Below are 26,155 nucleotides of genomic sequence, written 5' to 3'. Positions count from 1 at the left end.
CTTTTCTTAAAAAAAGATCTAATTTTATAGTGGTTTAAATAGGGAACTGCAAGTGTTTAAGGGATAGTTCACTTTGAAATTAATTTTTGGTATGTTTTATCTTACCTCAGGGGCATCCAAGACGTAGGTGTCTTTGTTTCCACACAGTATTTTCAATTTTGATATTTTTAGGTCAAACCGTTCGTGTCTGTCAGTCATATAATGGAGGTCTATGGTCACCACCTCAAAGAGCACGCACAGAGACGTCCAAATTAAACATGATTTAATGATTCGTAAATGTAAGTACACACTGATGGCCTAAGACACGAAACGAGCGGTTTGTGTGAGAAAACAAACAGTATTTATATTGTTTTTACCTCTTGTAACCACAGCCACAAAGCACTCGCAAGAGGTTACAAGAGGAAAAAACAATATAAATACTGTTGGTTTTCTCTTAGGCCATCCATGTGTACTTACATTTACGAGTCATTAAATCATGTTTAATTTGGACGTCTCTGTGCATGCTCTTTGAGGTGGTGACCATAGACCTCCATTATATGACTGACAGACACGGACGGTTTGACCTAAAAATATCAAAATTGAAAATACTGTGTGGAAATAAAGACACCTACATCTTGGATGCCCTTGGGGTAAGCTAAAACACACCAAAAATTAATTTCAAAGTGAACTATCCCTTTAAGTTCATTTCGTCGATGAAAGATTTGCTGTATAGTTGCTCATATGCTGTCGTAGTTCCGCTGGTTTTTTACTCGCTGTCAGTGAATAGATATAAAATAATCTCTACACGTTAGAGACAAAAGCTTTAGTCCTATGAATACTTTTCGTTTAATGTTACTCAAAGATAAGAGCTTATTAGCACCAATAGATTCTATACTCAAGTTCAGATATAAATATATACGTGTGCGTCTGATATTTGTGACAATAAGAAATATGCCAGAAAAGACTTTATGTCTGTGTATGTTAAAGTTTCATCTGTTTAATTTCTTGTTTTAATTGATTTGCCTCACCATTAGCATCATTGACAATCACGTCGCTTGTTGAATTGTGTCCTGTGTAAATTCACGTTTGAGAGAAGCGTCACAACATGCTGGGAAACGTCTCCTAACCTCATGAAAAGCCGTCGCTACTGATGTACGCCGTTTGTCCACATTTGCACTTTTAACATTTCATTGCTGTCAGTGTAATCAATCAAATGTATTTGTGAAGAGAAATGGACCTGAAATGACCTATTAAAATATAAACACTTGGACAAAAATGTTTTCCTTGATTGCGTTCCATTATTCATTGTAGACAGTCGAACCTGATCCGTCTCTTCTGTGTGTGTGTTACACCTGGAGGACGCTTTAGACTCCTGAAGACATTAATATTGAATCGGCCGCAAAATCCTGCTAAGAGTGACCGTCACATCACACACGCAACACTTACACACTCCTTAACACTGTAAAATAAAACAATAAGCCACAAGAGTCTTTGCATATTGCAAAACTGATTAGAAATACAGTGATATGAATAAGTTTGGACAACTCATGTTAAAGTTGCCTAAAAAGAGGAATAAAAAATCATCTTTTGGATATTGATCTTAATGCCTTAATTAGAAAAATGAGGAAAACTCCAACCTTTAAGGACACAAATTTTCTTTGTAAATGAATAATGTATCATAAATAAATAAATGTTTTTCCTTAAAGTCATTGCCCCCCTATGTTAAATTCCCATAGAGTCAGGCAGATTTTTATTTTTAAAAGCCAGTTATTTCATGGATCCAGGATAATATGCATCCTGATAAAGTTCCCTTGGCCTTTGGAATTAAAATATCCCCACATCATCACACACCTTCCACCACACCTAGAGATTGGCATGGTTTTACTTCAGTTAGCCTAATAGCTGGTTTGATTTGCATTGAAAGATGATCTTATGGAAAGTACCCCATGCCAATCTCTAGGTGTGGTGGAAGGTGTGTGATGATGTGGGGATATTTTAATTCCAAAGGCCAAGGGAACTTTATCAGGATGCATATTATCTCTCTAATCTCTACTATATTTACAAAAGAGTTCTTAAGATTTCTAACTAAAAAATATTTATATATATATATATATATATATATACACACACACACACAGTATGTTGGGTGACTGTATGTGTATCTGTGTGTGTGTGTATATATATATATATATATATGTGTGTGTGTGTGTGTGTGTGTGTGTGTGTGTGTGTATGTAAGGGTAAGTATACACTCACCTAAAGGATTATTAGGAACTCCTGTTCAATTTTTCATTAATGCAATTATCTAATCAACCAATCACATGGCAGTGTCTTCAATGCATTTAGGGGTGTGGTCCTGGTCAAGACAATCTCCTGAACTCCAAACTGAATGTCAGAATGGGAAAGAAAAGGTGATTTAAGCAGTTTTGAGCGTGGCATGGTTGTTGGTGTCTGAGTATTTCACAATCTGCTCAGTTACTGGGATTTTCACACACAACCATTTCTAGGGTTTACAAAGGATGTTGTGAAAAGGGAAACACATCCAGTATGCGGCAGTCCTGTGGTCCAAAATGCCTTGTTGATGCGAGAGGTCAGAGGAGAATGGGCCGACTGATTTAAGCTGATAGAAGAGCAACTTTGACTGAAATAACCACTCGTTGCAACCGAGGTATGCAGCAAAGCATTTGTGAAGACACAACACGCACAACCTTGAGGCGGATGGGCTACAACAGCAGAAGACCCCACCGGGTACCACTCATCTCCACTACAAATAGGAAAAAGAGGCGACAATTTGCAGGAGCTCACCAAAATTGGACAGTTGAAGACTGGAAAAATGTTGCCTGGTCTGATGAGTCTCGATTTCTGTTGAGACATTCAGATGGTAGAGTCAGAATTTGGCGTGAACAGAATGAGAACATGGATCCATCATGCCTTGTTACCACTGTGCAGGCTGGTGGTGGTGGTGTAATGGTGTGGGGGATGTTTTCTTGGCACACTTTAGGCCCCTTAGTGCCAATTGGGTATCGTTTAAATGCCACGGCCTACCTGAGCATTGTTTCTGACCATGTCCATCCCTTTATGGCCACCATGTCCCCATCTACTTCCAGCAGGATAATGCACCATGTCACAAAGCTCAAATCATTTCAAATTGGTTTCTTGAACATGACAATGAGTTGACTGTAGTAAGATGGCCGCCACAGTCACCAGATCTCAACCCAATAGAGCATCTTTGGGATGTGGTGGAACGGGAGCTTCGTGCCCTGGATGTGCATCCCACAAATCTCCATCAACTGCAAGATGCTATCCTATCAATATGGGCCAACATTTCTAAAGAATGCTTTCAGCACCTTGTTGAATCAATGCCACGTAGAATTAAGGCAGTTCTGAAGGCGAAGATAGTAATCAGATCGGATAGTTCTAAATTTTTACTATTTATATTTCTAGATTTCAATTCTTTGACTATAGAGCCCAAAAGCAGTTCATACCACTGTGGTTGTCTTTAAGTTGACAGAGAGATCTGAGAGCTGGATCTGCTTTGTAAGAGAACTGTAGCACAAGAAGCCTCAACTGTCTCCAGGAATTCCACTTCCACATCCATACATTAGTGGAAATACTGGGTTGCCACGGCAACGGTTCCCTCAGCACTCAGGGGTGGGGGAGGTGGGAGTGGGCCGCAATAAAAAGGTGTTGCCACTGATTTCTCCCGTCTCCTGAAACATGCCCATTTATTCTCGACAGGGCAATTTTCAGCGAGCATGGGGGGTTGGGGGGTTGGGGGGGTTGGGGGGGTTGGGGGGGGGGGGTTCATTCATTACAGTTTTGGCGCAGAGACCACAGAGGATTCTGCAACTCATGAGCAGAATCATGCGCATTACTGGCACCTGCATTTATTGAACATGTGTGTGTGTGTGTGTGAACTACCTTGTGTTTCGATGAGGGTTGTCCTGATGGGATTGGAAGCGCAGGGCTTGCATTAGGGCTCCACTACTGATACTCTCATTTTTAATGAGCTTAGAGAGATTATGTGCTTTAATGTGTAGCTGCTCGTCATGACAACGTGCCAAGAATACTTTAAACTAAAGGCCTGTTCACACCAAGAACTATAACGATTACTATATTAGCATCCACACCAATGCAGGATATTGTTCTATTTATTCTAAGTTCACGATGCAGTTTTGTCATCTGACGCTTTAACATTTTTTATATTTAGGGCTGTCAAATGATTAATCGCTATTAATCACATCCAAAATAAAAGTTTGTGTTTACATAATATATGTGGGTGAACTGTGTATAATTCTTTTGTATATATATATATATATATATATATATATATATATAAATACACACACATGCATGTATATTTAAGAGAAAAAAAATATTATTCTATGTAAAATATTTATATTTATATACAGGATAAATTATATATAAATCTATCTACAGTATATGCATGAAAATATTTCTTAAATATATACATGCTTGTGTGTGTATGTATATACACTACCGGTCAAAAGTTTTAGATCGGTAAGATTGTTCATAAAAACAGTAATATTGTGAAATATTATTACAATTTAAAACAGCGGTTTTCTATGTGAATATATAGTGAAGTGTAATTTATTTCTGTGATCATCAAAGCTGAATTTACAGCATCATTACTCCGGTCTTCAGTGTCACATGATCCTACAGAAATTAATATAATATGATGCTCAAGAAACCTTTATGATTATTATCCATGTTGAAAACAGTTTTTTACATTTTTATTTCAGGATTCTTTGATGAATAGAAAGTTCAAAAGCACAGAATTGATCTGAAATGGAAAGCTTTTGTAACATTAATCACTACCACTCAAAAGTTTGGGGTCAGTAAGAATTTATTTTTTATATTTGGGGAAAGAAATTAGAAAATACTTTTATTCATCAAGGATGAGTTAAATTGATCAAAAGTTACAGTAAAGACATTTATAATGTTAGAAAAGATTATATTTTAAATAAATGCTGTTCTTTTGAACTTTCTATTCATCATAGAATTTTTGGGGAAAAAATAGTACACGACTGTTTTTAACATTGAAAATAATAATTTATGTTTTTTGAGCATAAAATCAGCAGAATGATTTCTGAAGGATCATGTGACACTGAAAACTGATGTGTAATCAGCAACAGTAATGATGTTGAAAATTCAGCTTTCAAATTACATTTTAAAATATATTAAAATAGAAAACAGTCATTTTAAATTGTCATAATATTTCACAATATTATTCATTTTTCATTTTCATCAAATAAAGCAGCCTTGGTGAGAGCAGAAGAGACTTCATTTTAAAACATAAAAAATCTTACTGATCTAAAACTTTTGACCGGTAGTATATATATATATATATATATATATATATATATATATATATATATATATATAGCTTTAGAAAATTTCTCATTTTCATTTAGTTTAAGTTGAAACTAAAAACTAAAATAAACTAAAACTTATACACTATAGACATATTAAATGAAAATAGAAGTATATATGTGGATGCAGAATTATTAGGCAAGATGATTTTCTGATCATTTTTTTTTTTCAGGCACATTTTACCGCTTGTTTTCACGTGACGTCACGCCACTGCGTTGCCAATGGCGCGAAATGCAGATGGAGGACAGGAAGTGATTTTCTATATTTAGGAAGCACTATAACACACTCAAAATGCCTATGTTTTGCGTCGTTTATGGTTGCTCAAATCGATCAAACCACGAGGAGTTTTTATCGTGTGCCAAAAGTTGTTGTTCATAAGGGGGGAAAATACAAGAAATTGACAGAAAAACACGGGAAAAATGCCTTGCAAACCTAACTTACGTCTGCGGTCGGGAGGAGCCGAATGGGAAAATGCCCGTGTGTGTGTGCAGTGATCACTTCATCAAATGTGAGTTACATTATTTATGTGGCTTATAATTACATTATTCAGGTGTTTAAATACACTTATGTGGCTGTTTGTGTAACATACCAGTTTCCAAACTTTGTAAAGTCAAAGTATGTCTGTCAGACGAGTAAGTTGCTGATATCTATAGCCTCGATGGCAGGCAAATCTCTCAATTCAGTTGAAAATCAGTCCTCTTCATAACTTAAGGATCACGTCCAACATATGTTTCGATTTTCTGTTTATATATATTTCTCTTGTAATAGTGTCTAAAGTAGTACAGTACGGATTTTCCTCCATCTTGTCCATTGTGCTCTTCACTCTTTGCCCTCCATCTGTATTCCGCGCGTCAACACAATCACGTGACTGCAAACCACCTATTCCAAACCACATTAATCTTAAAAACTACAATGAATTTTGTATTTATTCATTTATAAGTGAAATATAATTGTTCATGAAGGCTTCTTTTAAAGATACAAATTACCAAAAAGAAAATCATAACACTGCTGACATCACCCCCATCTAATTTTTCACATGCTCTCCTCCAATCACATGACTCCGCTCAGGTATGAATCGCCCACTTTTAAAGGAACAGGCCATTTGTTTTATTAACACTTTGTTATACTGGTTGAAACTCTTTACTGCAGTCAGATGGTTTGAGATAGTTATAGTTTAATGGTAGTGGACATGAGATAGTTTAATGCCGTCTTTCTCGATGCTTTGCAGACTCTGCTGCAGTGTTTTGAAGGAGGTGTGGCTTTCAAAACTGACTAAAGGAAGGATTGCATGCTTTCAAAGCTAGTTCGCTCTTTCTCTGAAATCGCCTGCTCTACCTTTAATGGTCCACTCTTGTAGTTCAAGAACATCGTGACAGCTTGTGCACGTCTGGTCACCTAAAAATCCAAACATGTCAAAGATGTCAAAGATGCTGGAGCAAAATACTTGGATAGTTCATGGTGAGTAAAGATCCCCGTATTACTGTAGTAGGCCTATTATTATTAAGCTGCAGCTACAGACCTCATCGTAACCTTTTAAGCACGTAGACGACACGACACACACACACACTAACGCAACATGACAGTGATGAATGGGCCGCGAGCGCGCTGATGCACGTGCTGTCGGCCCCTCAGTTGATCTGCATACAGCGGGGGCGCGCCCAGCGCGGCCTCGGCCCATGTGACCCATTAATGTTTATCAAACGAGTTGACAGTTCCTGATTAAAAATGTTGTTCTTAAGGCCAGGCTTCACTGGAGCAGGAACATTCGTTGCATGTGAAACAGCAAGAGTTTGAGTCCATCGCTCATATAAACACACTGTAATCAGGAGGAATATAATAATGATTGGTTCATTACGAGGAAGAATAACGTTAAACAAACAAACAAAAGTTTGGGGTTAGTAAGATTTTTTTTAAAGTCTGAATTTATTTGATCAAAAATAATATTGTGAAATGTGATTTATTCCTGTGACCAAAGCTGAATTTCCAGCATCATTACTCCAGTCTTCAGTGTCACGTGATCCTTTAGAAACCATCATACATATTATTCCGGATTTAAACCTCACGTTAAACATTAATGGTAACATTTATTTTAAGGTGACGTAGTTCAGTTGAACAAGAAAATGTAATACGTCAACTTGAAATAAAGTGTAACCACATTAATACGCACTCTTAGAAAAAAAGGGTTCATTGGGGTTCTATATATGAAGCATAGGGTTCTTTACTCGACTCCAAAGAACCTTTTATGCTAAAAAGGTTCCATAATGACAAGAAAGAACTCTTTTGGCACAAAGGTTCTTTATAGGCTGTTATTCATTCATATATTACATTTTTTGTAATATATGAATACATTACATTATTGTTTATTAACTTAATATCACATTTTAATCATGCTGATTTTTGGAGGAAAAAAAACTGAAATGGCACTCTTCGTGTGATATTGATTAACTACATAAAATTATATAAATATATACATTTTCTAACCCCCATATCTTGAATTTTGTGCTCATTCACATGCATTCATAGATACATTTTAGGGTCTTGATGTTTGTCAATAATATGAAATATTTAATCCGGTAAGGACAAAACCAATGATAATGAATGAACCCAAAAGAACCCTGGTTACAAAGAACCCTAAAGGGTTCTTATTCTTGAACCCTTAAAAAGGATTCATATCGCAAATATAGCGCCGATAGAACCTTTTCTTATATGATTCAAAAAAACATTCTTACAGGTATAGCAGCAATTTTGGCATCATGCATCTTTCAAAAATCCACTGTACCTTGATTTACCCAGTCTAGCCTCATCATGTGCAACCAAGAACAAAGAAAAAGGAAAAAAAAAAAGGCATCAGAATTTCACATTAAACCTTTTTTCTTCTCGCTGTCCTTTGTGGCCCTTCAAGCTCAGGCAAAAGAGCCCATTATGTGTTGCCCTAAAGCCTGTTTTGTAAAGCGCCATGGCACAGTGTAAATAGAGAGCAGGGGGACGGTCTTTCTCTCTCTCTCTCTCTCTCTCTGAGAGGCTGCTGTACTATTCCATGTGAAAGGATCAATATGCTAAACTCTCGCAGTGCCCACCACCTGTAGGGTCGTTTCTTTTGGGCCGTTGCACTGTCAGCCTGGCAGTCTGTGCCATTACATTCAGCCCAGTGAAAGAAAGAGTGAAAGAAATAAAGAGAAGAATAGACTCAATTCTGCCGGACGGGCTCGCATGCATCCCCCCCTCTCCTCTCCTGCATTAATCCAGGGTTCGAGGGGCAGCTGCTGTACTGGTGAGGCCGACACCTGGTGCAACACTTCTTATGCAAACCGGCCCAACCGAAGGTGTCTGGCAAACATTTTAGGACTTTGCATTCAAATGAAGACATGCAATCAAGAATATCTGGATTTTTTTCAATTTCTTTTTCCACTTGCCTAATGCCATGTGGTGTTAGGAATGCTCATCAGCCTTTATTTTCTAAAATTGTTCTTACAGGCACTTAAAGTCTAGATGTGGCTCATTAAGTGCAGGAGTTTGTCTGAACCACCAGCAATAGCTTGCCTTAGCCAACATCGACATTTTCGGATGCAAATGTGCATCACGCAGCAGATGCCACGATCCCGGGCATTGGACGCTGAAAGGCCTTTCATGCATTTAAGGGCTTCCTGCAAGATCTGCATGTGATTTTGCCTCCTCGCAGATGTGTCTATAGTTAATCTATACTTAGCAGACGGGGCGAGCGGGGGGAGGCGGCATCAACATACAACTCATTGTGCCTGAAACTGACCCCATTCAGGGTCATTTGGCATGTGACACCACTTGAGGCGGGGCTTAATGGCCCTGTAGAATCAGCCACACAAGGACCATAAAAATGCCAACCCTCTTTTCCCTTGGGGTAGGGAGGTGCACGCTGGCCTCTTGACACACACTGGCAAGCCTGGAGGAGGAGGAGGAGGAGGAGGAGGGGGTGGACAAAAGGAGGGCCGGTCTAAACGGCCACGAAAACGCGGAGCAAAATAGAAAGAAAAGCACTGGTGAAGGAGCGAGCCGCCAACTCTGATTGGTGAAGCTCCGAGAGGGACTCCCAGATGGCAGATGGACCCCTTGTGCCACGGCCGGTTAAGAGCCCGTCTGGGGGAGGGGCCCGGATCCCCTCGCTCTCGTCATTAATCATCGCTGACCCCCGGGCACACTGACGCAACATTGGGTTGTGGATGGTGTAGAAACTCAAGTGCAGTTTGAATGTGATTAGGACTGGAAAGTAGCATTGACTTCGATGTGAATGAACTTGGAATGTTCCTAAATCAGCAGAAAATCAAGTTCAATCAATAATAAATGGAAAGCGATGCATTCAAGTTACAATGGATGTAAATTGGGCATTTTAAGGCCACAAAATACTGGGTACCATATATTAGCAGAAGCAAAATTTAACGCAATTCTAAATAAGACGCTTTGAGGGCACAAAAATGGCGTATGTACGACACGCCAATTCGTATTTCCATTTTTGGCGCGCTATCAACACACATATTCGCTTTTCAGCATGTTTATGAACGCCGTTGACTTAACGTTACATTACTCTATATATAAATATATGACCTACCCCAACCCCGTCCCTAAACCTACCCGTCACTGGGGTTAATAGCATTTATGAGTCTTCCCCTACCATATAGGAAAAAAATATTGCTCCCCAGATGTAGATCTACATTTTGCTTCGTTCCGCTCAGACATTTAACGGCGTAGACATACGCGCGGATAGCTCAAAATGCATATAGGTAACACGCCACTTTCAAGTCAAGTCATGATGCTATGTTGCGGAATGACATTTTTGTTAAACCACTGACAATAGTTCTTTAAAATTAGAGCTATAAAATTGTCCACATCATAATTTAAAGGGTTAGTTCTCTTAAAAATATTATTTTCCAATAATTTACTCACCCTGAAGCCATCCTAGGTGTATATGACTTTCTTCTTTCAGACGAACACAATCAGAGTTATATTAACTAATATCCTGAGTTTTGGAAGCCCAAAAAAGCGCATCCATCCATATAGGGCTCCAATTGGTTAAGAAAGGCCTTCTGAAGCAAAGCCATGCATCTTCAAATAAAAATATCCATAACTTTATAAACTATAATCACTGGCTTCCGGTAATGGGCGTACGCGAGTCTAGATCCGCCGAAAGTGAACTCTGACAAGATGTATTGATGAATGCGGAATCACAGAGGATATTTTGTCTATAAAATAAACTAATTTCATCTACTAAAATAAAGCAGATAAACTCTACTCTCACCTAAGCTTACACTACTCCTGCATCCTACGTCATGTGTCGTAAATTATGGGATCAATATAATTTTTGGGTGAACTAACCCTTTAAAGGTCCCGTATCATGCCGCTTTTTACAAGATGTAAAATAAGTCTCTGATGTCCCCAGAATGTGTATTTTAAGTCTCAGCTCAAAATACCCAACAGATCATTTTTTACAGTATGTTTAAATTGTAATTTTTTTGGGGCTCAGAAAAATGCGCTGTTTGAGTGTGTGGCCCTTTAAATGTAAATGAGCTGCTGCTGTCGATGGCACAGGGGGCGGAGCTTCATGAGCTCGCGCTCAGTCTCTCAGGACAATTTCATCAGAAATTCTCAGTAACTGTGTTCATTTTGAGTCGGACAATAATGCTTACAGAGTCAGAGTGCTGTATAGAGATGGAACAGGTATAGTTTAGTAGTTTAATTACGATTATTATAACGTATTTGTCATCTGCTTGTATGTATCCATTATTTATTAATAGCTTACAAGCTGTTTCGGACCAGGTCCGAATGATGATCAAACATATACTGATGAGTTTAATAAAGTTTATTGAACAACACACAAAAGATGAAGCGTCAGTTTTACTTCAGAAAATCACTGTAGGAGCCGAGTAAACACAGTTGAGGGAGCATTCCTGTGGACGGACGTTAGTCAAAAACCTGTTCTACTGACGTCATTAAAGAAGGACGTAGAGGGATTTAGTCCAAACGGCCGTTCGATGTAGGCTACTTCTGTTAAATAAAATATCTCGCTTGGCATTGAACTTTGAGCGTTTTAATTTTACAGATATTATTTATACTCTAACAACTAACTAAAGTTTGAAACATGGGATCACGAAGAATGGGACCTTTAAATGAGTACTTTTCTAGAAGTTTTCAGGTGAACTGAAGTTTGTATTTATGTAAAATGCTATTTCACTGCATCATTGCATGGTTCATGCTAAAGCTACAGAGTTGTCAGAGTCAAGATAGTTGAAATATCAGTTTATATTTTTTCACAGACATGGTCAAAAAAGTGATGTTAACTGCATTTACTTCCATTGCAAGTGACAAAAGTAAACAGACAGGAAGGAATTCAAACACACAAGGACACCAGAATTTTTTGATCAAGATTTTAATGAAAAGATTCTAAAATGACTTCTGGTAGCTGTACATTAAGACTGTGAACGTGAGATGAGCTCTGTACACCGTGTTTTATTCACATGAGACAGAATTCGAGCTGCATGTAGCTCTGACCTGAATACAAGCTCTCTGAGGAAGGCGAAACCGCCGTGTTGTTCGCGGGCCGTGTTCAAGGCTGACCGAAAACACACATGCAACAGTAATTCCAACTAATAATCGTCAACTTGTCTTCCTTCACAAGTGTGCCAAACTCTTTTTTTTTTCTCTGTAATCTGACATCCTGTTTCCATTCAAACTGAAAATAAATATTAATCAACATATAAAGTTATTGGAATGCTTATGAAGGTGAAGTGGACAGGCTAGGATGACTAGCATTTAAACGTGATATGGCGTTTAAGCGAAAACATATGGAAAACATGCCCACCTGCTATGCACATGCTTGTAAATCTGGCTTTGGTTTAGTTTGGTTTGATAACTTGAGGTCCCTACGATAGCCTAACACTTACCAGTTATGTTGACAGAAAAAAAAAAACACAATACTATTTGGGATATGCAGAATTGGACAAAACTACACATTAGCAGCAAAATAGTGTGAGATAAAATTGTCTAAATCTGTCTAAAGATGTAGATGTTGAGTAAAGGACCTCAGTGAGAACTTAGAAAGTGCATTTTATAAAGCTTAAAAACATATGAGATCTGAGTTCGCTAATGAGAAAGTGAAGAGATTTCTTGGGCAAAACCTTTGGCTCTGTTGGGCACTCGCAAATAAAAAACGGAATCGACCGGAAGCCTTGAAACACAGCGCGCGACAACATGGCAGCTTTCAGTACACAAAACACAACCTTGAATGCCTTTGACACAACTCTAAAGGGTCCCTTCCTGTATCAGTGGGCAGAGGCGTACAGACAGAGAACATTCAAAATCGACAAACAGCCTTCAAGTGTCCGTGACGTAAAACACATGATCCAGAGCACGTGCATGCTTTGAGTGAGATAAGAATTACAAAAATGATGTGGGATACATCTTTTACGATGGACACTTCATGGAGAAATACATTCCTCATGTCTACGTCTTCACAGGTTTGAAAATGATCTGTCGTGTCTTTTTTTCCTTTATTTACCTCTCGGCTTACTACAACAGAATAAACTCAAGACCCTGAAGACACGTCGTCTCACCCAAAGTGACCTCTTAAAAAGTGAAAACAGGATCAAACAAATAAATACATTCATCACTGACAATAGACATTTGATAAAAAAAGTGAACACTGTCAGTAAGTGTTTGCACCAATGTAGACGGAGGAGAGGCCAGTCGGTTTAAGTTGCTTCTTTTGTGGACAAATGAGAAAAAAAAACTAAAAACAGGCAGCTCAGAATACAAACAACACATGTTTAAAACAGACTAAAATAAACAAAAAAAGAGATGAATAAAAAAAAACCTTAAAAAATAAAATATATTCATTTATATTTATATATATATAGATATATAGATAGATATGCAGCAAGTCCTAAAAAGTTACTTTGAGGTAAATGTGTATGTAGTTTTATTTCATGCGTATTTACATATTTAAAAAAAAAGCAGCGATTTATAAAAATAATCATATGATTTTCATAAGGGATGTCTCGGCACGTCTTAAAGGACCAAATCGCAAATCAATAAATGTAGATGCCCACCGGAATCAAAAGCACGCGGCTACGTTCACAGGGCAAGACACGCGGTTACGATTCGGTTTGCGTTCGTTTAAAGTGGTGACCTACACAGAAGCAGGATCAAACTGGCCTCCCCTCACCTGAGGTCTATGACTGTAAAGAGTTTATGTAAACAATGAGATATTATACACAAGTATATTTCATGTCAATCAATCATTCAAAATGTGCTTTGGTTTAGAAAATAGTCTGAAAATTTGGGTATGAGCTTTTATCTTATTAGTTTATACATTTCGCGCTTACTAGAATGCTTTTTTTTCTTTTCTTTTTTTTTTGTTCAAAAACACTCTGGAACTTAAAAGTAAAACATCTCTGGCTTTGTTTTTGTCTTGTTTATTTGAAGGCGTTTTGAAATGGGAACACGCTCGTAAAATCTATTTCGTAGGAAACTAGCGTTTTGTTTTTTATCAATAAAATAGAGAAATTGACACAGTATTGACACAGTCTTACAAATGTAGTCGAAAGCTCTGCATTTCAAAATATGCAGAACTATCCCTGAAGATTTGAAGTAGAAATATTATTGTCACAGTTTGAAACTTTTTGTCATCCTTTTTCTGCTCTCCCAGTTCTCTCAGCTATAGTCTCGAACGCTGGGATCCAGCATCACCCAAGACATCGGTTCTTTGATGGTAATCAAATGAAGAGCTTGTAAATTAGTACGATATCAGTGGGAACTTTTTCCTGGAATCCTGATCAGTACAACTGACATCAGCAACATAAATACAAAAAATATATTTTAAAAGCCTCCCTGAGTTGAGATGTGTATCAACACCAGAGCGCACTTCTACTGTAACAAAACAAGATATGCACGACTTTGAAAATGAGATTTTTGGTGATTCAGTTAAAAGTTATAACCGGCTATTGGGGTTAGCTTTGGTGTTAATGCTGCAAAGACATGAATATTGAGTGTAAACTGAGAAATTATCCCAATGTCTCCTATGTATTGAATTTGAATAACTAATGGAGACACTTGATTAAGCTCAATTAAAGACCAAAAGGATTCCAGGAAAAAGATGTCTGTAAACACGACTATAGCGGCATCGTTAGCAAGCACAAACACAAGCCTTTGGAGAAAGAACCAAAAAAAGGAATGCCATTAAGACTTTTACATTAAGAAGGCTAAGAATTATTCATGGAATGTGATACACTGGGATTGGCGAACATTTTTTTATCTGTAACAGAGTTATGAAATCAAGATGGCAGCGAAGAATTCAGCACTGAGCTATACATCCATCAGCGTTTACCCAACACTGACCATGTAACATTCATTCGACAATTACCAGCATTTTGAATAACCATAAATTATTTTTTTAACATGCACACTTTACATAACACCTATACCTCGAATGAATAAATGATAATGGTTTTTACGCGACACCACAACTTAGCATCGTACTAGTACAAGGTTTTATTTGGGCCTGATGACTAATAAGCAATCCAGTGCATCATTTCCTCCTCACTCAGTAAGCTTTCCAAGTATGGTCGACATGTAACAAAAACCTACAACACTCGTAATGCTCTCGTACGTTGTTTTTTTTCTTGCTCTGAACTAAAACAAATTAGTCCTTCTGAAGTTCTTCAAAGTCTCTCTGCAGACAAAGCAAGAAACCAAAAGACACTCTTGAGAAACTAACTGTAAACTTAAAAAAACGGAAAGCCAGCGGCCCACCATCCACCAGAAGACAGAAGTTCATTGGTTTTTAGTAAAATGTCAAGTACAAACTAACATCCCACTACATTGCTCTTCGTGAAGAACTAAAAGACAAAAGTACATCCTTACCTCCTGCAATGCAATCTAAAACCTTTGGTAGGGATATTCTACAGGAAACATTTGTTGGTAAGCCATTCTCCCCAATATTAAATTTATCTTTGGATTTCTCTGACATAAAACTCTCAATACCTTAAATACATGCGCCCGAAGAAGCTATTCTCTACATTAATGCTTTAAAAAAAGAAAAACCTTTGTTGATGGGCAGGTGACAACTACTTTGAAAGCCTCAGCAAACTTTATACATCTATATCCAGAGACCTCCATAGTTCCAATGAATGTATTGTTCTTAATTAAGAGGTAGCAATGAGACAAGTCCATACGGACTCGCCTTGTTCAGTGAAGGGGAAAAATGTAATAAAAAATAGTGGAAAAACAACAGTACCGACAGAATTTATGAAGTTCAACATCACTAAAATGATCCCTGCCCAACCCCATCACCCAAACCAACCCAACCCTCTCGGATCCCAAAAGAAATAAAGGAAAGAATTTCCAGTTCAAACAATCACAGAGGCATATCAATAAGTTATCTAAAGTAATCTAAAAACAAGTACCTTTAAGTTTGGCTTTTCTTTGAGAGTAAACCCCTATATGCTAATACGAGTAAACAACAAAGGACACCCATGGCCTCTCGTCACCACTTTGCCATTGGCTTGCATCCAGATGGAGGAGCAGGGTACATTATGGTATTTCCATGCTAGATCTGATAACTGAATCAACCACAGTACAAAACTTAGCAAAAGACCCTGTGTTCCAGCTACACCTAGAATAAAGCCAATGGATGTGGTGTGCAGAGAAGGTATACTGGGATATGTTTGGTTCGATGCACAAAGCTTTTATGAAACACCACATAAATGATGACAGACAAGCCATCTTGCATGTCTGACAACACCATCTTTGAGACCCTTAGGAGACACTTCAAAGAATTGAACCTTTCTATATAGAATAACCTGGTCGTTACAAGCCCAAACCTTGTTGAGAGTTTTACATGGACTATACCACCAGAACTCTCGAGATACTTTAACAAGGACCAAGACTAGAAGGAAGGAAAATATTTCTGGGATACCAAGAAAATCAATCAGACTGCCAACATGGTTGCACATGGTTGAGAGTGGTCACAATATCCCAAGAAATCATACAGCAACATTAGTACCCAATTTTTTACATTCACAGCAATATTCAAAAAGAAAAAAAAAATCATAAGCCCATAAACTCATACCGGTTGGTTTATTCTTTCCATTGTTGGGGCTCAATGTTTGAAAGGCTCCTCCTGTAATTTACAGCAGAAGAGAATCCTGCTTTGGGTTATCGGCTCCTTGCAGTGTACTTCAAAAGGAAGAGGTGTGCATTGACTCTTTTTGCTGAGGGTCTCCTGTTCAAGTTGTCTTTGGCTTATGACGGAGAGGTATGCATTCGTAGGTGGCTAATGAGGTTACGCTGCTGAGTAAATTTCCCCCCACATAGCTGACATTCGTACGGCTTCTCACCTGAGTGAACCCGCATGTGCTCCGTGAGCCGGTACTGGCGGGTAAAGCGCATGCCGCACTCCTCACAGGCAAAGGGCTTCAGCCCCAGGTGGCTACGCATGTGGCGCGTCATGGTGCCACGTTGGGTGAACATCTTGCCGCAGATGTTGCAGGGGAAGGGACGGGTGAGCCAGTGGGTCTTTTCGTGTTGACGAAGAGTGGCTGGATCTTTGTAGCTCTTGTTGCAGACAGAGCAGCTAAAGCGACGTGACTCTGTGCCGTGGATGTGGGTTATTTGCGAAGACAAGTCTTCTGCTTCTACTTCATCTTCCTTTGGATAGGAATCATCATCCTCCTCTTTGATGTACAACTCTTCCTCTGTGTGGGTCTCCACATGGGCGTTCAGCTCCTCAGAGCTCGGAAAGCCTTTACCACAGGGAATGCAGACGTAAAGGTTGTCACCGAGTGCAGGCTCGAAGCCTTCCTGGCGGTAGACGTAATTGGCGCTATTCCGGCCACCCTCGCTCTCGCTCTGTCCGCTCTCTTCACTTTGCTCCTGTCCATTCTCCAAATCTTCCTCTTCATCTTTACACTGGTAGGATGCTTTGGAGTTGCCATTACCGCCACCAGGGAGCCTCTCCCCAGCCACTTTCAATCTTTTGGCGACTCCGTTGGGTAAAGTTTTAAGTTTTGCATCTTCAACCTTTTTGCCTTCACTTTTGGGTTGCCGCCTCTGCCGGGTAACCTGCCGGGAGCTTTTATGCGGGTCGACTTCTGGAGGGGGTTGGCTTTCTTCACATTCTCCTCCACCCAGCTCCATGGGCTCTCCAGCGGTGAGGTTTGGCGTGATGGTGTTCTCATCAAATGAGGCACTATTGGCTGTGGATTCTGAGGCAGATTGAGGTGATTCTTGTGGGATGCTGCTGGGACTGACTTCTTCAGTGGCTGTGCTCCCTGAGGGGCTTTTCTTGGAAAGGTCTAGGCCAAGTTCCTGCATGCCACAACTGCCGTTGCTTCCGTTCTTACTTGTTGAGGGACTGAGCGAATTCACAGAGGTGGCAGAGTGGGCATTTCTTGCAAACATCTCGTCCTCAGACAAGTCATCTTTGAGTAGCTCCTCATGCCTCTTTGTCTTCTCAGTGTCTTTTAACCCTGACATTTGGTTTGGAATTAAAGGTGTAGAGGATAGCCTTTGGTTCCTAGAAGTTCTTCCATTGGTAGGCGTGGTGGGTTTATTAAGAAGGGATCTCCCATTACGCTTGAGCTTCTTCCTGCAGAGAGCAGCTAAGTCATGAAGTTGGAGGTAGCTTGCTGCCGTTAGAAGGGCATTGAAATTTTGGTCACTGAACTGATCAGATGACAAAAGCTTGCCAGTGTAAATGAAGTCTAGAACCTGCCGGAAAACCGACGGGTTGACCATGTCTGTATCGAGGTTAATCAAGTTGTCATGAAGGATAAGGGATTTGAAATAGATACTGCTGGCCGCCAGAATGTTCTTGTGTGCCCGAAAAAGGGCATTTTCTACTACTATGATCACATCACACAGATAACCTTTGGCTCTTTGTTGGTTTAGCTGCAGCAGCAATTGTTTGGCATGATTTGGCAATTCCATTTCCTCCAACTTTTTCTTCACCTATGAAACCTAAAACAGAAAAAAAAAAAAAAACGTTATTGTCAAGGGGGAAAGAAAACATTCATGTTTTACAGCAAACACTTGTAGCAAAAACATGTTTCTGACCCATGTTGACATATTTGCAATTGGGTGTGGTATACTGAAGCACCCATCCCTTATTTTTAAACAGTCAAAAGTTACATCACAGCTTTCTGGTCAATCACAGGAGGATCTGATTGGACAAAGTCCTGTGCAGTGCAACAGTGACTAATATTTTTGGTTCACTTCACAAACAAAGAATAATTAATTGTATAGATTAAGTGTGTATAACTGCTGTATAGATGTTTTAGAACACTAGTATATCCACATCATCAGAATACAATCAACCACAACAGGGTCTTAAATAAAGTCTAGAAATTCTAATTCAAACTTTTAAGCACAAATCCAGACCATAGCAACTATGGCATCTGCTGTCAGGGCATGCTTGTGGAGAAGGCTTAGGCAATAGTATGATAGTATGCATAAGCTGGCATCTTATTCTTCAAGTGTGTATAATTTCTCAACTTTCAGCTAAAAGCAGAGCATGGATAAAAGGCTTGAACAGTAACACAATTTCTTTTCTTCTAAGGGCGTCCACTGTGGCTTAACGTCCCTGCCAGCAGTCATTAATGCCAGCCTCCAGGGTCATTCCCTTTGTTGTTATATGGGGGTTGGGTGGAAAAGGCTAGTGGACGTCAACGACGGGCCTGTGTGACAGACAGCTTGAAACCTGAGCTGGGATATCACCAAGGGTGTGGTGGGAAACAGGTAAACCAGCACCCTTTTTTACAGGACAAACAGGCCTCAGCTTGCAGCAGAATCTTTGTAATGCGGCAAAGACGGTTTCTGGCACTCAGACCAACCGAGACTGGCGTGTCAATTATCTTTACACAAAGCCCAAACACATTTTCACATTTCACAACACCGATTATTCAATGCCTACTATTAAGGACAATTGACGACTAAAATTAGCCAGGTACCGGCCCCTGAGGAATTATTGTAAAAGTTTCCCTTGCATATTTGAGTCAATAAAATCCATAATGATACAGATTTAAATGAAAGCCTAAAAATAACTACTTCAGAAACGTGTTTACAAACCATGCTGAATATTTATCAGTTGTTCCATTTAAGCCAGCCTTACATAGATTAACTATTTATTATGTACAACCAAGTCAAAACCAATAATGGAGACAGGAAAAAAGTCAGCAGAATTTCAGTCAGCAGAGTTCACGATTACTCGTGGAATTTGAACAAATAAATATGAAGTGAACTTCACTTGATATTTTAGTCCCACCAATGTAGCACATTAAAAGGGCAAACATGTAAAGCAATACCTTTAAATTACTAAATTAAATTTAAAGGGAATATAGGGAAAACAGACGGACTATTTTAATAATACCATTTCACGTGTACAATCTGTACAAAGTCTGAACCCTAAATGGTTTCTCTCATATCTCCAGTTACTTGTCACATAAAAACTAGTATGTCCAGACATAAAACTAAACCCTATTTGGCTGATATCAATACTCTGAGGTTTTTTATAGGCCTCAAGTACAGCGGTACAGTTAAAGAACTGCCTAGATAACAATAAACCACCACAGTTAGGGGGAAACTTTGATAGCACCCAAAACCCACAGCCCCAAAAACAAAAGACTTTTGAGAAACACATTTATCTAAAAGTTGCAGACAATTCTTGATAAGATGCCGCTGGTCTTTCAATTGCTTTGCCGACATTCCGACCTATCCTCAAAGACTAGCAGTCCTGTCCCAGAGATGAAACAACTACTCTAATCAGAGAGATTGCTGCCTGAAAAAAAGTCAAAGTGCAAAAGAGGCCAGTAACAACACGGGTAAACAAGTCAGGCAAGGACTGTGCTTAACCTCATAAACAAGCTTATCCGGTGGCACGGACCCCTGGGGCCCCGATTTTATTGTCTTAATGCCATAAAAACACAGAGAGCACTTATGAAAAGGGGCATTGGTGATACAAAACAGTATTCATGAGATGCATCCACATATAATATCTTCCCTACAGCAAATTTTAAAGGACAAGAAACAACCTTAAACATAACACATTTTTAAAGTGCCAGAACGTTTCAGTGAGGATTCAAAGTAACTGAAATCTCTAATCATTAGGATCACCAAGATTATTGATGCAAGTTTGGTTAATAACATCAGGTGGGTTAACTTGATAAGAGACCCTTTCATAGATGCCTACAGACATTAAGACCTAAGTGCTTACTGTAACCAACCACCAGCCTCGAGAGACCAGGGCCAACCTGGAAGCCAAGCAAACCTGATCCAAATAATCTGATGAATAACCTCAACTAAGAGATAACACAATATCACTTATCTGAAGAATTCAAGGCCTTCATCCACTGCCTGTGGAACATTTTATTCAATGTTATGCACTATTTCAGCTACAAAAAAAGGATTTCCAGCCCAAAACATGCATAAAACCTAACTGGCTGCCTGCCAACTATTTTTAGGTCTGTAAACTGACATATGTCATAAATGGATATTAAACAAAATTGCTTGAGAAGTGGAGCATACAATTAGTTTTTTTTCAGTTTACACAAAAGAGTTCTTACAAAAAAACTGATTACACCATTTTGAATAATGTTTGAAAACTGCTGAACGAACGTGCATTTCTTGGCATGCGAAAGTGCATCTGGGTACACTGCTGGGCTAATATTTGAAGAATACCTGAGAAACTGGACTCAACCAACGGAAATTGTCAGAGGACAGCAAACAACCACATTCTCACAAACCTGTTTCAAATGTACTCAACACAAAACTGTGCATTTTGCAATTTTACTTACCGAAGATTGCGACACATGACATGTTCAATATAAGAGAGAATATTTATCTGTGATGGGAAGCAAGAATTAGGGAATCTGGGGCAAAACCAACCACTCAACCAGATTGGGTAACCCTGGAATAACCCTCAATAGATAAATCACATTCATATTCGTCAACATCTACTGCTTCGCCCAAGAAGTGGTTAAAAGGTTCCAGGTTAAAAGGATCCAAGCAATAAACATGCCAAGCATGTTAGGTGAGATTTCAGACATGGGGTGATGCCTTAACGCAACATGCATGAACATCTAAACTGGCCTAAAAGGTTCAAACTAAACAATTAAGTAGAGGCTAACCTATATTCTGGTGAATAATCGAATAATGGAGTGAATCATTTCAATCAACCAAAAAGCCATTTTCCAGCCATGTTCCAGGGAAATTTAAAGAATAAGTCAAACATACTTCATCGTTATTACCCAACTAGACAAGGTGGCAGACTAGATGAACAGATAAAGCTGTCAAAAACATCGAAACTTTCATGAAGAATCGGAGGAAAAGACTGTCCTCCTTTGAAAGAGAAACAAGTAAGAATTCAATCAAAATGCAAACCCACAACACAATTACTAACGATCTTCTAAATAAACTATCTTCAATTGCCGTTCCCGCCCCATCCACTCAATAGATCTGATCATCTGCATTATTCAAAGCAGAAACCGAGGGCTGCCTTTCATAAGAGTATTGATTAGATGTTAACATGAATGCCACTACATCTGTTAAACACATCTTTTATTCTCGTTTTCTCTGACCTTTGTAGAGGACAGCAAAACTATTATGACAGACAGGGCCAGTTTGAGCTCCTGGACGCAACCTCTACAATTTGAAGATAAGGCTCACTGGACCATGGACCTAAACATCAGAGCCTCGTTCCCAAAGGAAAGCAAAGCATGCATCTGCAGGTTTGCTTACATTGAAAACATTCATCACAACAGCATGGACAGGAGGCATAACAGGCTTTTTCATGTGCAAGTTTTGTTCAAAAATCAGTTAAAAATTCTCGTATGTTTCATTCAAGCAAACTGTCACAGAAAGGGAGTTACTTTAATGCTGTGGCACTGCTCTAAACCCACCGACCACTGTAAAACAAGCCCCTTCCCCCCAGCCCATTAAAATGGATGAGATTAAAAGGGTTCTTCAAGCACTCCACGAGATATAGAAGTAAAATAATTTAATATAACATTCATGCATCATTGAAATAACAATAAGAGCCAAGAACCACACAGACACTTTAGAATATCAGATGCACTTCATAATGCAACAACAAAGCACCTAACATATATTTCCATATAAATGCACATGCATTACACGAACCTACAATCTTCACTGGAATATCTTATTGCATGCATTAATAAAGCAAAACTACAGTGCATAGCAACGGTGACCTGTCATAACACTTAAAATGTACATATGAACTGTCTGTAACATAAAATGCTGGGTAAAAAGTTATCCATCTTAATGTCCGTATGGCTTATATGTCTCACATGGATCAAACAAACTCAATCACTTCACTAGCGTTGCTTCATTTTCATTATTATTACACGCATTCATGATGATCCGAATGTAACGTTACAAACACAGCAGGCAAGACTCGACAGATACCACAATAAATTAGGTTTCCCTTTATAAATTGCGATTTCCAATAATGAATTTAAAGAAACGAACCTGAGTAACCCGAAGTCTTCATCTAAATGCATGCATTAACGATGAACACCTATTACATAAGAGTATTATAAATGTAAAAAGCTATAGTTTAATGCATGCATTTATAATGGAAGAAGAAGAAAAAAATCACAAATATACCATATGAGCTTTATACATGTTAAAAGGATAAAACAGTGACTGAGGGAGGGGTAAAACAGGAATGCTGTCCACATAAAAGGGCCACTGATCGGGTTTTACTATTAAGGTAACGACGGATCATTTGTATTGAAGTATAAAGATGCACTAACCACCTAAATCATGTCGCAAAGATTGTATTTGGTTATAACATGAGTAATACGGAAACAGGTAACGTTATAGGGCTTTTGGATAAAACACACATATCTGCCTCTGCCAGGCTGCGCTGCGCGGTGTGTGCATTAAAAGCCCAGTGGGCACGCGACAAGAGCAGTATGTTAGACGAATCAGTGTATCTTTAAAAAAATAATAAGAATAATAAGAAAGCCCTCTCAAACCTGTTAAACCGCGGTCATGTCCCCCTCACGACAACAAAAACAAACGCGTATGTAATAATAAAATATCTGTACCTTAAAGCATCGACAGAAGCTCTTCAAACAGTCATTCTGTTTTCACATCTCACAGCTTTCCGAGCGCCATCTTGCCTGCAAGCTTGTGTGACGTGAGAAATCCTCACCCCTGACCCAAATTTGAATAAGAAGCAGTAAAGTGAGGGGGGAGAGAGGGTAAATGCCCTGCCTCTGCCAGCCACACACACTCATTTGCCTAAACAGCCCAGGGCTGCTGCTGAAATGGTGTAACGTGCCATGACCTGCCACTGCTGCTGCCAGATTTGCAATCCAAATGCTCCTGTGTGACTCTGGCACGCGCATCTTCATGTTGGAAGGCTGCTGTTTTCGAGTATAATAGTTCTAATAATTATACCTACATGCACTTTACTAGATAGTAATACTTTTTTACACTGCTGTACTAAGTGAACGTTTAAAGAGCATTTAAAATGTGCAGCTACAGCATCTAAGACACACATTAGTACCCATTGACATTTAGGTAGGCTGACAAATCTAACATAAAAAGTTTTTTGTTTATAGAATATATGTGTATACACACCCATATATGTACAGTATGCATATAGCCTATGTGTTTATGTAAACATACACGTAGCATTGTATAAACATAAACTTTTTATGATAGATGTTGTTAAGTGATTAGAGATGGCACTAGTTTATATAAATTGCAGTCTAAAATACTACATAATAATAAGATTTGTCAGCTATACCAATCTTCATATGCGTATTGTGTTATGGGAAGGAATTATTGCAGGGAAAAATATTACAACTCATGTATTAAAGACTTTTAAACCTAAGTTATATTTAGGAAGTAATAAACTATTGACATACAACTGCAAATTTCGAAATTAAAAAATTATTCAATAACTGCATTGTTATATGATATTGTGATATATTAATCATTTGATTGTGCTTGTACTTCTGCTGTTTTTGAGAGACCAACAAAAACAGCTGGAGTTTGTAAAGAAACTTACGTTGACTACATGTTGACATGTTCCCTGTTACAACAGTAGAAGTGAGATATGTTAAAATAATTGGCTAAACTATGGAAAGTATAGAAAAGGGAAGTATAGATGTATAGAAAAGGAAATATGCATGTAGAGTTGTGGTCAGAATTTTTGGCACCCCTGGTAAATAACATGGCTGTAAGATATTCACATTTTTTATCCTTTTGAATGTCTTTCATGAGTAAATTTCTATGAGTAAAATATATATTTCCATTAATATTTAGGAACATTCATCTAGGAACATGAAATTGTAGCTTCTTGTTTCACAGGAGTATAAATATGAGGAAACACAAAGGCCAAATTCCCTAAATTATCCCTCACAATGAGTGGTCAAATGAAACAAACAAAAAAAAATCTTTTTGGCAGCAAACCCACCAGATCTATTTGGTGAAAACAGGGATAAAAGTATCCCCCTGTCCACGGTTAAATACTCTGCTGCATCTTTAATGTTGAGGGCCTATTTTCTACTGGAAGTCCTGGACATCTTGTTCAGATACATGGCATCATCGATTCTAGCAAATACCGACATAAAAAATCTAAACCTATTGGCTTCTGTCTGATCCAAAACAAACATCAAAATCAACACAAAAAAATGGGTCACTGAGCTCAAAATGAAGCTTTTGCTTTGGCTGGCCCAGTCCCTGACTTGATGAGTGGCTGAACTGAAGAGGAGAAGTGCCAACATGGATCTGGGAATCTGCAGGAGAGAGTCTGTAATGGAGGAATGGTCTCTGATCTCAGGTCAGGTGTTCTCCAAACTCATCAGGCATTACAGGAGAAGACTCAGAGCTATTCACTTGGAAAAGGAGGTTGCCAAAAGTATTTAATAAAAGGGGGGAAATAATTATGGCCAACTTTGGAGAAAAAAAATTATTTAATAATGTGATTTCCCACAACTTTCAGTTATTTTGCTTCAAGGAAAGGTTGGATTTTTTGCAATTTTTTATTAGGAAAGATCAAAGCGATTAACAATGCAAATTTATTTTTACAGCCATCTTTGATCATATTAACCAGGGTTGCCAATAATTCTGACCACAAATGTATCTGGCAAAAAAAAAAAATCCTCTTTACTCTCTATTTAGGCTACTACACAGTGCATTTTTCCAACAACATAGGGCCTACTTCAACAAACCGCCTAAAACAACAGCTTTAAGTCGAGTGATTATTGTTCTGTCACACATGTAGAACTTTGTGTGTGTTTGGGTCTGAATGTGCATTAACGAAGTGCTCTTACACCTCCCAGTGGACTCGTTTGGGATTGAAGTAAATTGTAGTGATATGTAAAGAATATAGCCTACACCATTTCCAGTCTCTATATATAGCCTATCATAGCATATATAGAGAGGTAATAATAATATTTATAACATTTAGAATCTTTGTCATCTGAAAAACAGCTGCGGTTTCATTGATGACAGTGTTGAAGAAGAGTTTTCTTTTTATTGTGTATATCAATTGTGCAGTTGTACTGTCGGGTGTATGTCAGATAAGATAACTTTAACATGTTTATAAAACGAATTAAATTGTAACCAACTTGAGGAAGTAACGACCCAGATGAAAACGTCTGTTTATTCACTATTAAATGAAGATTTCTTAAAGCGGCCTCAAATTTCATTTTAATCCTTAAAGCAAGTGGGAAAAGAAAATATCCTTAAAAACTTTATCAATTATTTGCAACATGTTTTGGTT

The 26,155-nt window shown here is 38.5% G+C and overlaps 1 protein-coding gene across 1 annotated transcript; it reads right to left on the bottom strand.

The window, feature by feature from the left end:
* Positions 1 to 13,097: 13,097 nt before the first annotated feature.
* Positions 13,098 to 23,733, bottom strand: hic2 (hypermethylated in cancer 2). Its single transcript, XM_089126227.1, has 2 exons — positions 23,466 to 23,733; positions 13,098 to 18,354 (listed from the first exon to the last, which is right to left on the bottom strand). Exon 2 carries the CDS (start codon positions 18,322 to 18,324, stop codon positions 16,639 to 16,641), a length of 1,686 nt encoding a protein of 561 aa, XP_088982353.1. The 5' UTR covers positions 18,325 to 18,354; positions 23,466 to 23,733; the 3' UTR covers positions 13,098 to 16,638.
* Positions 23,734 to 26,155: the final 2,422 nt, after the last annotated feature.

This window comes from Pimephales promelas, chromosome 23 (assembly GCF_988280905.1).
Source record: "Pimephales promelas chromosome 23, fPimPro1.hap1.1, whole genome shotgun sequence".
Taxonomy (NCBI): domain Eukaryota; kingdom Metazoa; phylum Chordata; class Actinopteri; order Cypriniformes; family Leuciscidae; genus Pimephales; species Pimephales promelas.
Note: the sequence above shows the minus strand (reverse complement) of the source record. Positions and strands in the feature narration are given on the sequence as shown.

What these genes read in the sequence shown, in the direction of transcription:
- hic2 (XM_089126227.1), bottom strand. Translation starts at nt 18,324, where the DNA reads ATGGAATTGCCAAATCATGCCAAACAATTGCTGCTGCAGCTAAACCAA.